Below are 16,505 nucleotides of genomic sequence, written 5' to 3' on the forward strand. Positions count from 1 at the left end.
TATAGGCTGCTTTGGCATTCCTGATGCACCTCTTCGGTCCGACCTGGCCGCACTATACAGCTCTGTGTTGCCAGGCCGTGATGCCATATTGTGGGCTTTTAAAAGGAGTCGGACGCCTTTTAAAAGGAGTCGGACAAACCATCCATGGTTTGTTGTTGAGAGGGATACGGATGCGTTTAGTTTTAGCGACATTGTCTACACAGCTTTTTATGTAAAATAGTACAGTGGAAGTGTAGGTGTCAATGTCCTCATCCTCAAACAAGTCCCAGTCATTTCGGATAAAGCATTCGTGTAGTTGCCCAGAAGCTCCCTCAGGCCTTGAATGTCCCTAGCAGCTGGTTTGATCATATTGATGAGTGATCTATATGCTGGAGTTGAAAATAGGGAGATGTGGTCAGATTGGCCAAGATGGGGGAGAGGTGATGCTTTGTACCCATGTTTGATGTTGCTATAAACATGGTCCAGTATGTTTTTACCTCTTGTGGGGCATTGCACATGTTGATAGAATTTAGGGAGGACAGTCTTTAGTCTTGCTTGGTATTACATGGTAGTCATTTTTTCTTGCTTGATATATTATTTGTGCTGTATTAAATTCTACTAGATCCATAAACATCAAGGCAAAAACAGAGAGTTGATGAGTTCACAAAATCCTATATCATTAACTATCCTTATGGCCCTTGTTTGCATAATGGGTGTAGGGTGCTTTTGCAAGTGTTACCCCCATACCTCCACACAGTAATTTAGATATGGCATTACAAGTGAACACTAAACAATGTACAGCGCTTTGTGATTCAGAACGTGCATTGTTCATCCCAGGACTTTGGCAGATTTTGTGGTTTGTGAAAAACAGTGAAAAACTTTGTTTGTGTGTTATCCAGTCAACTCATGTTGTACATGAGTACAGTCAAGCCATACACAAGTACAACAGGCAATGCAAAGATAAAAAATATTAGAATGTAAAATATAGTGTCACAGTGTTATAGTGTTACAATTACAGAGAATGCTGTTCGCTGTATTTTGCACTCTGGTATTTTTCCCTTTGCACTACCTGATGTACTTGCGTATGAGTTGATTATACTCAGCAGAGTACTTTCGTTAAGTAGTGTGGGAATGCATTGGTTTATGGATTTGACGTAATTGATTCATGTTCATAACTCACAGGAGCAGAATTAGGCTATTCGGCCCATCTACTCCTACATTAAATCGTGGCTGATCTATCTATCTTTCCCTCTCAACAACATTCTCTTGCCTTCTCCCCATAACACCTGACACCCATACTAATCAAGAAATAATCAAGGAATCAAGATACAGCATGGAAACAGGCCCTTTGGCCCTCAAGGTCCATGCTAACCATTGATTGACTATCGCACAGCACTTACCTGAAGGTGCAGAAAAATCCCAATCTCGCTTGACAAAAGCTTTTCTCTTTTCTTCCAACAGCTGACTGGGGATAAGGCCCGCACTCCCTCCCTCCTTCACATGGCAGGCCTTGAAGAGAAGAGGACAGTGAAGGGTTAGCAAATCTCTACCTTTAATTCGCACCCTGATTACAGCAGAATCTAGGAAGGGTAGTTTCTGAGGCCTCCTGCCCAATGCAACTGGGGCTGTGGTGATATCAACATGGTCGGTTAGAACAACTGTTCCATTAGTGTGGGCAATGATATTCTCAAAAACAGAGTCTTAAAATACAAGCAAAGGTGCTAAGTGTATATATAAAAGTCCATAGAGTAATCGATTTATACAGCATAACCCAGTGATATGAATATTGATTTCTCTAATTTATAAACTTTTGCATTCCTCTCTCTCCATCCCTCCCCCACCCTAGCTGTCCTGCCAGTTTCACTGTTCTTATCCCTTTGTTATCACCTCCCCCACAGCCAACAATGGACCATTGTGGGCTCGTGGGCCATCGGTGCCAGTTCTGATTTGTTCTGTACCTTTTCATACCTCTAGTTTCGCTCTGCTCTGAATCTCAGTCTGCAGAAACATCACCTATTCATTTTCTCCGGAGGTGTTGCCTGACTCGATTAATTACTCCAGCAACTGTGTCTAACTTCACAGAAACAGGCCCTTTAGCCTAACTTGTCCATGCCAACTAAGATGCTTCATATTAGCCATTTTAGGGTGCAATCTTACCCCTGTTCAGTTTTTAACAGACTTTACTACAAAAAAATACCAATTTATGAGTGCCATACAGATAGGATAGACAGTCAGAAACATTTTTTTCCAAAATAGAAATGTCAAAGATTAGCAGGCATAGCTTTAAGGTGAAAGGGGGAAAGTTTAAAGGAGATGTGCAGAGAAAGTGTTTTTTCTTTAAACATAGAGAGTGGTGGATGCCTGGAACGCACTATCAGAGGAGATGGTGGAAGCAAATACAATAGTGGTGTTTAAGAAGCTTTTAGATAGGCACATGCATGTGCAGAAAATGGATAGAAACATAGAAACATAGAAAATAGGTGCAGGAGTAGGCCATTCGGCCCTTCAAGCCTGCACCGCCATTCAATATGATCATGGCTGATCATCCAATTCAGTATCCTGTACCTGCCTTCTCTCTCCATACCCCCTGATCCCTTTAGCCACAAGGGCCACAAGGGATGGACATGGATGAAGTGCAGGCAGAGACGATTCGTTTAGATTAGTATCATGTTTGGCACAGAGATTGTGGGGTGAACTGTTCTATGTTCCAGTATGTTGCATTTGGGTTTAACTGTGTGGTTTCCTCTAAATAGGTGACACCAATTGAAGATTCAGTCCACATTGCAAATCCTGAGTTTCCTGCCACTTTAGCTCAACATCCCCCTTCCATTCTGACTCATCACCTCCTGTGCAGTTCCAGTGAGGTCCCACGCATGCCTGAGCAACAATACCGCAACATCCATATTCCATGTTAATCTCTGGAACCAATATCAACCTCAATAACCTCAGAGCCATTGAGTGGTAGAGTCATACCACTTGTAAACAGGCCCTTCGGCCCAATTTGCCCTAATGCCGACCAAGCTGCCCTGTCTACACTAGTCCCACCTGCCCATGTTTGGCCAACAACCCACTAAACCTTTCCTGACCTTGTACCTATCCAGGTAACTTGATATTTCTGTTTGTGTCAGTTCTGCTCTAAGTTTAGTCATCTGCAATCCAAACTCAGTTTGCTTGTCACCGCTGTTGCTGCCTGAGGAGTTGGGTGTGTCCCAACTTCCTTCTTTTGATGTCATGTTCCATGAAGAGCTTATCCTGGAAGAGTAATTTTAGATGTTTCTTTCGTGTCGACCGTCATGAACTGTTAATCAACCCCAGTTCCTTCCCCACACTTTTTCGTACACTGTTTACCTCTGTTTCAACCACTGCAGTCTGAACTGCTGAACATTTTCTGTTTTATAACCCATACAGTTAGTGGTTCCACATTTTCAGCCTTTTTAATCAAAACCAAGCATTAATTACCATCAGACTGCTAATCAGGGAATCAAAAAAAACTGTGTAGGAAGGAACTGCAGATGCTGATTTCACCTGAAGACAGACACAGTCATAAAGAAGACATATGGTATGCTTGCCTTCATTGGTCAAGGCATTGAGCATAAGAGTTAGGAAGTCATGTAGCAGCTTTATACAATTTTGGTCAGGCTGCATTTGGAGTATTGTGTGCATTTCTGGTCACTCCTTTACAGGTTGGAAGTGGAGGCTTTGGAGAGGCAGCAGAAGAGGTTTATCAGGATGCAGGTACACACAAAATGCTGGAGTAACTCAGCGGGACAGGCAGCATCTCTGGAGGGAAGGAATGGGTGACATTTTGGGTTGAGATTCTTCTTCAGGTCTCAACCCGAAACGTCACCCATCCCTTCTCTCCAGAGATGCTGCCTGTGCTGCTGAAACAAAATTACCTAATATGCACTGATCATTATTCCTTCAGGATCTGAGACTTGGAGATATTTCTCCTTAAACTGCAAAGTAATAATTTAATGTGCAGGCCTGGAGAATGAGTGGCATTGATTGGCTGCTTTAAAACCCAAGCTCAATTGAGAAAACTGAATTCTAATGAAACATGCACACATTAAAAGTGTTAGTATCTCAAGATTCAAAGCCAAAGTCAAAGTATTCTTTATTGTCATTCAGACCATTCAATCTGAACAAAATTTCGCTGCCTTGCAGTCATACATTTAATAAAATAACAAAACACACAATAAACACAAATTTAACATCCACCACAGTCAGTTCACCAGGCACCTCCTCACTGAGATGGAAGGCAAAAGTCTTAAGTCTTTGTCTCTTCCCTCCTTGTTCTCCCTCTGTGCTGAGGCAATCCAGGCCTCCGATGTTGTGACCCCACTGGGTGATGGTAAGTGAGTCCCGCGGCTCAACCGTGTTCCGCGAACGGGCCGGTTCAAATTCCGCGGCCCGGGGTGGTCGAAGCTGCCGAAGCTGCCGCTCTCCAGTCCAGTGGACGAAGCTGTTTCCGCGGGAGCTCCGGAAAAACAGGTCACCAACCTGTGACCTGCGAGCTCCCGACGATGTCGTCCACTGGGCCCGCGGCTGAACGTCCGAAGTCAGGTCGCCGCCGGCCAGAACACCGACCCGGCCCCGAGTCGGGCCACTGACGGAACACCGCATCAGCCCTGAAGTTGGGCCGCCGACGGAACACCGCATCAGCCCTGAAGATGGCCAGCCTTGCATTGGTAAGTCCTGGCTGGCTCTGCCTCCGGAGCCCCGAGGTCAGTCCCAGTTGGAGGCCGCCAGCTCCGCCGTTAGGCCTCAGCGCAGATGGAGACGGAGACGGGGGATACAACAAGAAAAGTCGCAACCCCCCCCGAAGGAAGAGACAAAAACAAGTTTCTCCCCCCCCCCCCACACATGCACAACCTAATAACTCAAATTAACAGGACAAGAAAACAAAGAAAAGAAAGAACAGACGGACCGCGGCTACTAAGGCAGCGCCGCCACTTCTGCCTGCGGAATAAATCAAATACAATAAATCAAATGTCAACAGCTGTGATTCAGAATTAATATGACTCTGTGGAGTCATTATTTATTATCTGGCAAATCCCAGGCAATGGTGAGATCTAGTACTTATTAATGACTCAAACTCATTTGTCTCATTTATCAACTGCTATATATTTACTGACAAGGAAATACAACATGTGTAGGAATGAAACTGCAGATGCTGGTTTGAACCAAATATAGACACAAAAAGCTGGTGAAACTCAACGGGACAGGCAGCATCTCTGGAGTGAAGGAATGGGTGATGTTTCGGGTCGAGACCCTTGTTCAGACTTTCTTTAAATAAAGCGTGACAGGTAACATGCTTTGGGTGAATATCATACAGAGACTGATGAAACTTCTGTTAAAGAGGGAACTGCAGATGCTGGAGAATCGAAGGTTACACAGAAAAGCTGGAGAAACTCAGCGGGTGCAGCAGCATCTATGGAGCGAAGGAAATAGGCAACGTTTCGGGCCGAAACCAAGGGTTTCGGCCCGAAACATTGCCTATTTCCTTCGCTCCATAGATGCTGCTGCACCCGCTGAGTTTCTCCAGCTTTTCTGTGTAACCTGATGAAACTTCTGTTGGAAATGAGCACAGAGAATTGAAATCAAACATATTTTACCTTGCGTAAGGGTTAGACATAATAGCAGGCAAAAATGGATCCAAGTTCTAAGTATTCAAACCTAACGGGTGGCACGGTGGCGCAGCGGTAGAGTATCTGCTTTGCAGCGCCAGAGACCCGAGTTCGATCCTGACAATGGGGGCTGTCTGTATGGAGTTTGTATGTTCTCCCTGTGGCTGCGTTTTTTTTCTCCGGGACTCTCTGGTTTCCTACCACACTCTAAATACGTACAGGTTTGTAAGCAAATTGGCTTTGTGAAGTTGTAAAAATTGTCCCTAGTGTGAGTAGTGTTAGTGTGCGGGGAACGCTAGTCGGCGCAGACTCGGTGGGCCGAAGGGCATGTTTCCGCGCTGTATCTCTAAACTAAACTAAAATATATTAAACTAATCTGAGATTGATCTGAACACACTTGGAATGCAACACAGGATAGCTCGTCGAAATCCAGAGAGTCAAAACAAAGGCCAGGGCAGCTCAGGGGCAATGAGCAAATGTTGATGGACCAACACAACAATCCAGGTACAGTGACGACCTGCACTGGTCTGATGAGATGTCTCGAAGAAATCAGCATTGTATAAGAGGTTCCTGCTGGCTTTGGGAGTGATGGGGTGGGGGAAATGGAGGCCAAATGCAGCATAGGAATTGTTCCTGTGGCCCACTAAGTCCATGCTAAGGCCAAACACCATGGAGTTTGTATGTTCTCCCCATGACCTATCAAGCATGCATTGACACTAATCTCATTGTATTCTCCACACATTCCCACACAGGACCAATCTGAAGAAGGGTCTCAACCTGGAATGTCATCTATTCCTTTTCTCCAGAGCATTTGCCTGACCTGCTGAGTTATCCCACATTTTGTGGGAATCTTCCCATCAACACGTTCCCCTCCCAAGATTTCACCACTATCTACATACTAGGGGGAGTTTAGAGTAAATGGGTTCACCGATCGACACGCATGCCTTGGAACGTGGGAGGAAAGCGAAACACCTAGAGGGAACCCGCAGGCTGAACGTGCAAACTGCACACAGACTGCGGCAGAAACCAGGATGGAACCCAAGGCATTGGAGCTGAGGTGCAGCAGCTCTACTAGCTAGTCTGAAGAAGGGTTTCAAACCGAAACACCACCTATTCCTTTTCTCCAGCAATGCTGTCTGATCTGCTAAATTACTCCAGCATTTTGTGTCTATCCACTCTCCCATGTGCCTGTTATACTGTCAGAAAAGCCAATTAGTGTCAGTAGTCAGTGCCAGAGCATCTGCCCATTGCATGTAGATCTATTCATTGAACAATGCAGTTTCAGAAAAATGCAAACATCGCGATTGATCTGAATTAATGAACAGGTTTATTAGCCAAGTATGTACATGACGTGAGGTTTGAGTAGTGGGGTAAGGCTTCCAAGGCTGCCTGTCTGAGGGGCCGAGAAGGATGACCTCAGACTTACTCTCGTTTAGTTGGAGGAAGTTCTGGGCCATCCAACACTTTATATCCTCGAGGCAGTGGGTAAGGTTAAACAGATTTGATTAGTTTTTGGGTTTCAGGGGGAGATATAGTCTGACGTTAATGAGTGCCTCTCATATGAAAGCGATCTTTGTGGAATTTTGACAGACGACATAAATGAACAAACACAGACAAAACAGCAAGGAGCAGAACACCATGGCAACCATCGTGGGAGCGGCAGAAACCGGCCTTACCTGCCACCAGTTGAGGTCCTCCTGATTGACAATCTGTAATATATCGCCACAAGTGAACTTCAAGCCAGCTTCTTTGCAAGGGATCAAGTTATCGTTGACAGGTTCATATTCATAGTGGCATTTCACATACACCTGGAAGGATTTAAAAAGTGACTTTTAGTTACTTCGATATTCTCTTCAACAAACATGGCATTACAACAAGGAATTGACGTTATATACCACCTTTGATATAGTAAGGCATCCTGAGCTGTTTCGAAAGGGGGGAAATCAAATAACGTCCAACACCACAGAGTTTGTACGTTCTCCCCATGACCAGCGTGAGTTTTCTCTGGGAGATCCGGCTTCCTTTCACACTCCAAAGACATACATGATTGCACGCTAATAGGCTTGGTAAAATTGTAAATTGTCCCGAGTGTGTGTAGGATAGTGTTAATGTGGAGAGATCGCTGGTCGGTGCGGGCACGGTGAGATGAAGGGCCTCTTTCCACACTGTATCTCTAAACCAAACTAAACTAAACTAAAACTAAAACTAATCTACTTAGCGAATGTATGCGTTAGGACATCAACACTTTTATCAAAATGTAGGTTTTTGGTGACTTTGTAATGGAAAGGTTAGGGATAGGTTTGGCAGCTGAAAAATTGCTACCAGTTGTGAGAAAGGAAATTAGGAATGTGCAGGTGACTTAATAACAACATTTAAAATATATTAGGACAGGTCGGAAAGTTTTGGAGGAATGTTAGTCAAACACGGACGTGGCACAGCGGCACAGCGGTAGAGCTACTGGCTTACACTTGTACTTTATGTGCAAGTTCACTTTTCACTTTACTTTTCACACATAAAGTGCAAGTGACGAATAAAACTGACTGATTGATTGATTGATTACAGCGCCAGTGACCTGGGTTTGATCCTGACCTCGGGTGCTGACTGTCTGTAGTTTGCATGTTCTCCCCGTGACTGCGTAGGTTTCCTCCAGGTGCTCCATTTTCCTCCCAAAGACATGCGGGTTTAAAGGTTAATCGGCCCCAGTAAATTCTCCCTGGTGTGTAGGGATTTAATGAATAAGTGGGATAACATAGAACTAATACGAATGGGTGTTTGATGGTCAGCCTGGATTTGGTGGGCCAAAGGGCCTTTTTTCCATGCTGTATCTCTAAAACTCAAACTAAAACGGGCAAATGGTACAAGCTGGGGTGGGGTGTATCGGTCGGCCTTGACAAATTGCCTCAAAGGGCCTATTTCTGTGCCGCACATCTCTATGACTTGATATGTAGGAATGTAGAGTTCTTAGTTGCTACAAGGGCTGATGCAAGACCAGAGAGGGATTTGAAAACCAGGAAGATAATTATAAAATCAAGAAGTAACCAGACCAGAATCAACATGTTTTTGTTCGTTAGGATTAAAGCTCTGGGGGTTTGGTGAAGTTGAAGTCCTGGGAGGCTGGAAAATGGCAGAATTGGCAGGGATTCAACGGAACTACAGAGGCTGCAGATATATAAATCATTCACTAGGTTTCAAAGGTGAACAAGTTGACAATGGAACAGCTTCACCGATACGATGGGTTTGAGAGTGGAAGTGTCTTATGATGGAGAGAAAATTGTATCAGAAATTTGGGATGCTGAGATTCAAACCGAGGAGAGGGGGGAGGATGGGAGACGGAATTGGCAGCATCGGCTGAAGAAGCTGCGTCATCAAAGTATTCAACTGGAGGAAATTTCTATCGATATGTATAATGCACAAGGCGAGGATGGCACTGTGGTGCAGCTTGTGAAACCAGTGTCTCACAGCCTTGGTAACCCGACTTTAATCCTGACCTCAGCTACTGTCTGTGTTGCATTTTCCCTGTGACTGTAGAGGTAGAGCTTAGAGATACAGCATGGAAACGGGACCTTCAGCCCACCAAGTCCACGCCAACTAGCGACCATCCGTACACATTAGTTCTATGTTATCTCACTTTCACACCCACTCCCTCCACATGTAGAGGACAGTTTACAGAAGGCCAATTAACCTACATACCCGCACGTCTTTGGGGTATGAGAAGAAGACGGAGCACCCAGGGGAGAATGTGCAAACCCCATGCACACAGTACCAGAGGTCACTAGCGAACCTGAGTTTCTGACACTGTGGTGGTTGGATATTTACCTGAATTGGAGGTCTTGCATATGAAGTTACAGTCTCAGGAATTGGGGTAAAATATTTAGTTTTAAGATGAAAGAGTTCTCTTCACTCAGTGGTGAACTAGATAAGATTCACTTGTACATAAAGTGATGGAGGCCAATGTTCGGAATATATTTCAGGCAATGCATAAATAAAATATATCGAAGGTACAAGGAGAGAGTGAGAATGGCATTGACATAAAGGATTAGCCACGGACAAACTTAATATGATAAAGTTGAACCTTAACCTAATATCCTATCATTTATAGATAAACATAAAATGTAGGAGTAACTCAGCGGATCAGGAAACATCTCTGGGGAAGATGGATAGGTGACGTTTTGGGTCTGAAGAAGCATCCCGATGCAAAACGTCACCTATCCATTTTCTCCAGAGATGCAGCCTGACCCACTGAGTTACTCCAGCATTTGTGTCTATTTTTGTGTCTATTTAAACCACATCTGCAGTTCCTTGTTATTACCCTATGATCTCTACATGCTTCTAGCCTCATTTAACCCATTTTCCGATCCTTTACTCCACAGATGCTGCCCGACCGAGTTCCTCCAGCACTTTGTGTTTTGCTCAAGATTCCAGTCATCTGCAGTTTCCTATGACTCCAGCTCTTCTCATCTGTTTTGTTTGTAATCTTTTCAGTTTCATTGTCTTGCAAATCTTTGCAACTTGGTTCATCACATTTTATCTATTAAACAAATCCATAAGCTGGTCCTCAAACAAATGATGCGTATGGAACAAGGTGCCAGAGGAGGTCGTTGAGGCAGGGACTTTTACAGTATTAAACAAACAATTAGACTGGGCCAAACATAGGCAGGTGGGACTAGTGTAGATGTGACATGTTGTTTGGTGTGGGCAAGTTGGGCCGAGGGCCTGTTTCCATGCTGTATGACTATGACTCTCTATACCTGGAAGGCACTGTAATCATTCCTAAAATTAGTGTGCTAACATTTAACAAACCAGTATTATGATGAGGTATAACAAGCAAGTACAACATGTTCTCACCTGGCGTGGAGGGTGTGGTTCTTGGTAGCTGGGCAGGATCTTAAGGATGACACTTCCACTAGCGTTCTGCAGCATCTCCTGCAAGACTTTTGGATCATTCCCAACCTCTTTTCCGTTGACCTCCTTGATGATGTCCCCTACATGAAGTAGACCTTGTTGGTCGATCATGCCTCCATGGAGGATGCGAGCAATCACAAGCTCACTGTTTTCCACCCTGAACGTCACACCCTGGAGAGAATTGTTACTGCTCATTATTGACTAACAACCACTCATCCAACAGAGATATTCCTTTGTTTTAGAATGAGAACATTTTGTAACTGCAGTTACATTTGAATTAACGATTCAACGAGGCAACTATTGCTTAAAGTCTAGGAGGGTATCACGTTAAATATTTGATTTACTTCTTAGCTGTCACTTTATTCACTAAAACAATTGACTTCAGTAACCATTCCCCAAGACTAACTCAAGCTGTTACATGTGACATTGCCTCCTCCCACATGTGACCTCGCCTCCTCCCTCATGTGCCGCTCCAAACCCCGTTAAAGGCAGACACGTCAAGACATCAGGGAACTCTATCCTTGTTCTGTCTGGGGAGAGGGGAAGGCAGTGCAGAACTACAGGACACAGAGGAAATGCGGGTGAGGGATTCATCTATGATAGCAAAAGGTGGCCATGTTTTCTGAAGAACGAGAGCATTTCAGATGTCCTACAATGGAAAGCTTCATCTTGGGAGCAGATGCAGTGGGGACGGAGAAATTGACAGTAGGGAGGACAGCGATTTTGCAAGAGGCAGGGTGGGAGGAGGTGTAGTCCAGATAACTGTGGGAGTCGGTAGGAATTTAGTAGACGTCAGTCGATAGTCTGTCCACTACGATGGAGACAGAGATCAAGTTAGCAGAGAGAGGTGTCAGAGATAGTCCACGTGAATTTGACGGCAAGGCAGAAGTTAGTGATAAAGTAAAGGGCCTGTTCCACTAACGCGACTTTTCGAACAAGCATCCTAATACTGAAAAACTAATAGCTTATATTTATAACACCCTACTAAACAACGAGGTACCACCGTCCAAACCATATAGATACAAATGGGAAAATGAAATAGTTCACACTATAACGAAAGATATGTGGGACGAAAGTTTACAACAAATACATCAATGTTCATTAAATGCAAGACATACTTTAATACAATTCAAGGTCTTACATAGACTACACTACTCTAAAATAAAACTATATAGAATCTTCCCACAAATCTCTCCTATTTGTGATAAATGTCTACATCTAGAGGCTAATTTAACACATACGTTTGCAAACTGTATAAAACTTAAACATTTCTGGACTGATATTTTTGAAATAACTTCAGAAGTTATTAATACAAAACTGGACCCAGACACAAAATGAATAATACTTGGAATATCAGAACAAAGTTTAACACTCACAACAAACCAAAGAAATTTCATCGCCTATAGTATAATAATCGGGAAAAAATTAATATTAAAATTTTGGAAAGGCCCTACAACCCCCACAATGAAAATGTGGGTTACGGAAATGTCGGAGACCCTATACTTAGAAAGAATTAGACTTGTCTTAATGGACAAACAAGACCTATTCGATAAAATCTGGGCTCCATTCATTAACTATCTGAAGGGATAGATTGGCACAGCACGACGACCCAACTGAAACTTGAACTCAGGATCAGATGAAAAGCTATACTTTATAACCTACGAACCTATCTCCATTGACGTATTACAGGTAATCCATTCCACCTCCTTTGTTTTTCTGTTTTTTATTTTATTTTATTTGTAACTTTCTACCCTCTCTTTCTCTCTTTTTCTATGAAATATTTTTAATAATTTTTTTTTAAAAAGAGATAGTCCATGTGAATTTGACGGCAAGGCAGAAGTTAGTGATGAAGTAAAGGGCTTGTTCCACTAACGCGACTTTTCGGCGACTGTCTTCGACCTTCAAGCTCGAGGGCACTCGCCACACAAACACATTGCAAAGGTGGGGGTCAGGGAAAGCGGGGGAGCGCTGTCTGAATTTCGCACCCGCGATGAACAAGAAGGTAGAAGACGGCTGGCACAGTTACAGTAAGTCCTTGAGAGAGCGGGGGGGGGGGGGGGGGGGGGGGGGGGGGGGAAAGGGGGAAGAAGAAGGGGGAGAAGGAGGGGAGAAGGGGGGAAGGGGGGGTAGGAGGAGTGGAGACACTTTTAAGAAGCCAGACAACTTTTAATAAAGTTTAGCGGGCATTTAATATTACCGGTTGGTTTCTTACCTTTTTTTTCTCAACGAGCTTTACCTTCGACTACCTTCGACTACCTTCGACTACCTATGATAGCATTACGACCTACCTTGACTAAACCTACGAGTAAAAAAATATCAATTTTTTCCATTGGGACCTTTTTTTACTCGCGGGCATTTTTCAGCATGTTGAAAAAAACGCCACGACCTAGCTGAGGCCTCGAGTACGCGGGGACTACTCTCGAGCATGAAGGAGTGTTACAAAGACCTCCTTGGACCTCGTGTCGACCATGCTGTGAGTATGAGTCGAGGGCAAACTCTTCTAAACTCGGCAATTAGGTTGCCGCAGTGGGATAGGCCCTTTAGTGAAATCAAGAGGTACTGCGGAGCTTTGGTTTCCGGCTAGCAGCTGGTTCATGCAACATTCCAGCTCAAGCCAGGCAGCTGCAAGTGAAATGTTCGAGCTATCAAGGATAAGTCACTGTTGTAAACCTTTTGTGCATGGCTTAATTCTACAAAACTTCCCCTCAGAGAGAAGATCTGGCAGAAATCACCAGACACTTGAATCAAACCAAGAATAATATTCATGATAATCTCCTTTTGTTTTTTGGAATTGAGCAGTGAAGAACTTGATTTGAAACTAATCATAGCACAATTTGTTAACATTTCACAACACCATAAAGATCTCCAACTATTTACCAAGGGAAATTTTCAGAAAATCTATTATTTGTGACTAAATACTACATACTAAATGAAATGAGTTTTATTTTATATACTTCAATGTATTAATTTGAAAGAATTTGGTTTTAAAATGGCGTCCAGTTCTTTTACAAGTTTAGCATGCAAATTCCCCTTGCAGTATAATTGCTCAATTATTTAATAGTTCAGCCTTTATTTGGAGGTCATCATTGATAAGTTGGGTCGAAAGGCCAGTTTATGTGCTGTATGACTGAGTCTATTAGTGCACAGAGCAAAGTTGGACACTGTTACCTGCTTGATAAAATCTTCTTGTAGAACCTTTGTTCCTCCATTTCATTTTGTGTCTTTTTAGATTCATGTGTTAAATTGCCTCCAGCCCATTCCCTTCCTTTATTGTTAATATCTTTAAATGGGTTTTTTTTATACACAGTAAAAAAAAAACCTTGGCACAATCGTCTGAATTTTGACAACCCCACCAGCGATAGGAATGCAGCCATGAGAAAAACAGGATCTTAAACAGGATTTAATGATTACACAGAGAAACAAGGAAGTGCAGACGTTGCAATCTTGAGCAAAACATAAATTGCGCGTGTCAGGCAGCATCTGTGGAGGGAATGGTTAGGCTGAAGAAGAGTCCAGTTCAAAACGTCTCCTCTTCATTCCCTCCACGGATGCTGCCTGACTCAATCTAGCACATTGGGGTTTGTTAAAGATTCTGAGGTCAGATTCTGAGGTTCTGTTGAACGTTCCCAGAATTTTCTGTTTTGATTTCAGATTTCCAACAGCTGCATTTTTGTTTCATTTTACATTTAAAATAATTGTTGATTTAGGATCTCCGGTTGAGAAAGAGTGCCAACACTGTTGTGTTTTAGATATTGGCTTTGCATTCTAAATTTGCTCTCAATTAATGTGATTCTGGAGAAGTCTCCTTCAAAATCTAAACCACGGAAAGAGTTTTATTATCCAAAATAGCATAATAGCATATAGAAAACGACAAAATACTGAAGCAACTCAGCGGGTCAGGCAGCATATCTGGAAAACATGGATAGGTGACGTTTCGGATCGGAAACCTTCATCATCATATGTACAACATAATGTACATCGACTATTATGAATATGAAATTAAATTGGTGGATTTGGTGGATACATACAATATGTAATAGAATAGAATTGGAGAGGAGGAGTTACCTGGGCGGTGAGTTAAAAATCGAGCGTGGGGCTTGCTTTCACAGAGGCCCAGGGAGCCGTTGGTGAGAGGAGGAGTTACATAGGCGGTGAGTTATAAATCGAGTGCGGGGCTTGCCTTCACAGAGGCCCAGGGAGCCGTTGGTAAGAGGAGGAGTTACCTGGGCGGTGAGTTATAAATCGAGCGCGGGGCTTGCCTTCACAGAGGCCCGGGGAGCCGTTGTTGAGAGGAGGAACATTCCATCTCACTTCCATAGAAGGGGACTGGTGGAAGCCTCTGATTGGTGGAAGAGGACCAGAGGAAGCAGCTGATTGCATTTCTGCTTTCAGGTTAAGGGTTCAGTGAGTTAAGGGTTCAGTGAGTTAAGGGTTCTGTGATTTAATTGTTCTGTGAGTTAATTGTTCTGTGAGTTGAGGGTTCTGTGAGTTAAGGGTACAGTATTTATTAGTAAAGGTACAGTTTAAAGGATAAATATTTTTATAGTGTGAGGGAGTTGATTTAATTTGGGAGTAAGCTATGTCAGTGGAGATTGGCCCCGTGGTTTGCTCAGCCTGCAACATGTGGGAGATCAGTGATATGGTCGGTGTCCCTGGTGACTACGTTTGCAGGAAGTGTGTCCAGCTGCAGCTCCTGGCAGACCGCATTGAACGATTGGAGCTGCGGTTGGATTCATACTGAAGCATCCACGATGCTGAGAAAGTCGTGAATAGCATGTACAGCGAGTTGGTCACACCGCAGGTAAAAGGTAAGAGGACAGAAAGGGAACGGGTGGCCAATAGCCAGCAAAGCAGTAGGCAGGTAGTGCAGGAGTCCCCTGCGGTCATCTCCCTCCTATACAGGTATACCATTTAGGATACTGTTGGGGGAGATGGCTCAGCAGGGGAAGGCAGCAGCAGCAGCCAAGTTCATGGCACCATGGGTGGCTCTGTGGCACAGGAGGGGAGAAAAAAGAGTGGAAGGGCAATAGTAATAGGGGATTCAATTGTCAGGGGAATAGATAGGCATTTTTGCGGCCGCAAACGAGGCTCCAGGATGGTATGTTGCCTCCCTGGTGCAAGGGTCAGGGATGTCACTGAATGGCTGCAGAACATTCTGGGGGAGGAGGGTGAACAGCCAGTTGTCGTGGTGCATATTGGCACAAACGATATAGATAAAAAAGGGATGAGGTCCTACAAGATGAATTTAGGGAGCTAGGAGATAAACTTAAAAGTAGGACCTCAAAGGAAACTACCAGTGCCACGTGCTAGTCAGAGTAGAAATAGGAGGATATTGCAGATGAATACGTGGCATGAAAAATGGTGTATGGGGAGGGATTCAAATTTCTAGGGCATTGGAACCAGTTCTGGGGGAGGTGGGACCAGTACAAACAGGACGGGTCTGCACCTGGGCTGGAATGGAACCAATGTCCTTGGGGGAGTGTTTGCTAGTGCTCTCAGGGAGGATTTAATGGGGGATGGGTGCAAGAGCAGAGAGGCAGAGGGGTGTAAAATGAGGGTAGAAGCAATAGGCAGCAAGGTGAAAAGTAAAAGTGGCAGGCAGACAAATCCAGGGCAAAAATCAAAAAGGGCCACTTTTCAACATAATTATATAAGGGGTAAGAGTGTTGTAAAAACAAGCCTGAAGGCTTTGTATCTTAATACAAGGAGCATTCGTAATAAGGTGGATGAGTTGAATGCACAGATAGTTATTAATGAATATGATATAGTTGGGATCACGGAGACATGGCTCCAGGGTGACCAAGGCTGGGAGCTGAACATCCAGGGATATTCAATATTCAGGAGGGATAGACAGAAAGGAAATGGAGGTGGGGTAGCGTTGCTGGTTAGAGAGGAGATTAACGCAATAGAAAGGAAGGACATTAGCTTGGAGGATGTGGAATTGATATGGGTAGAGCTGCGAAACACTAAGGGGCAGAAAACGCTAGTGGGAGTTGT

The 16,505-nt window shown here is 43.9% G+C and overlaps 1 protein-coding gene across 2 annotated transcripts in view; it reads right to left on the reverse strand.

Moving 5' to 3' along the window:
- Positions 1 to 16,505, reverse strand: part of mpp2b (MAGUK p55 scaffold protein 2b) — a 528,409-nt gene that overhangs the window by 33,530 nt on the left and 478,374 nt on the right. For both annotated transcript variants that reach the window (XM_055657232.1, XM_055657233.1), the window contains 3 exons: positions 10,452 to 10,679; positions 7,283 to 7,414; positions 1,380 to 1,488 (listed from right to left, as the gene is read on the reverse strand). In XM_055657232.1, the coding sequence (XP_055513207.1) occupies positions 1,380 to 1,488; positions 7,283 to 7,414; positions 10,452 to 10,679 (469 nt within the window). The remainder of the gene's footprint in view (positions 1 to 1,379; positions 1,489 to 7,282; positions 7,415 to 10,451; positions 10,680 to 16,505) is intronic.

Source organism: Leucoraja erinacea, chromosome 27 (assembly GCF_028641065.1).
Source record: "Leucoraja erinacea ecotype New England chromosome 27, Leri_hhj_1, whole genome shotgun sequence".
NCBI lineage: Eukaryota > Metazoa > Chordata > Chondrichthyes > Rajiformes > Rajidae > Leucoraja > Leucoraja erinaceus.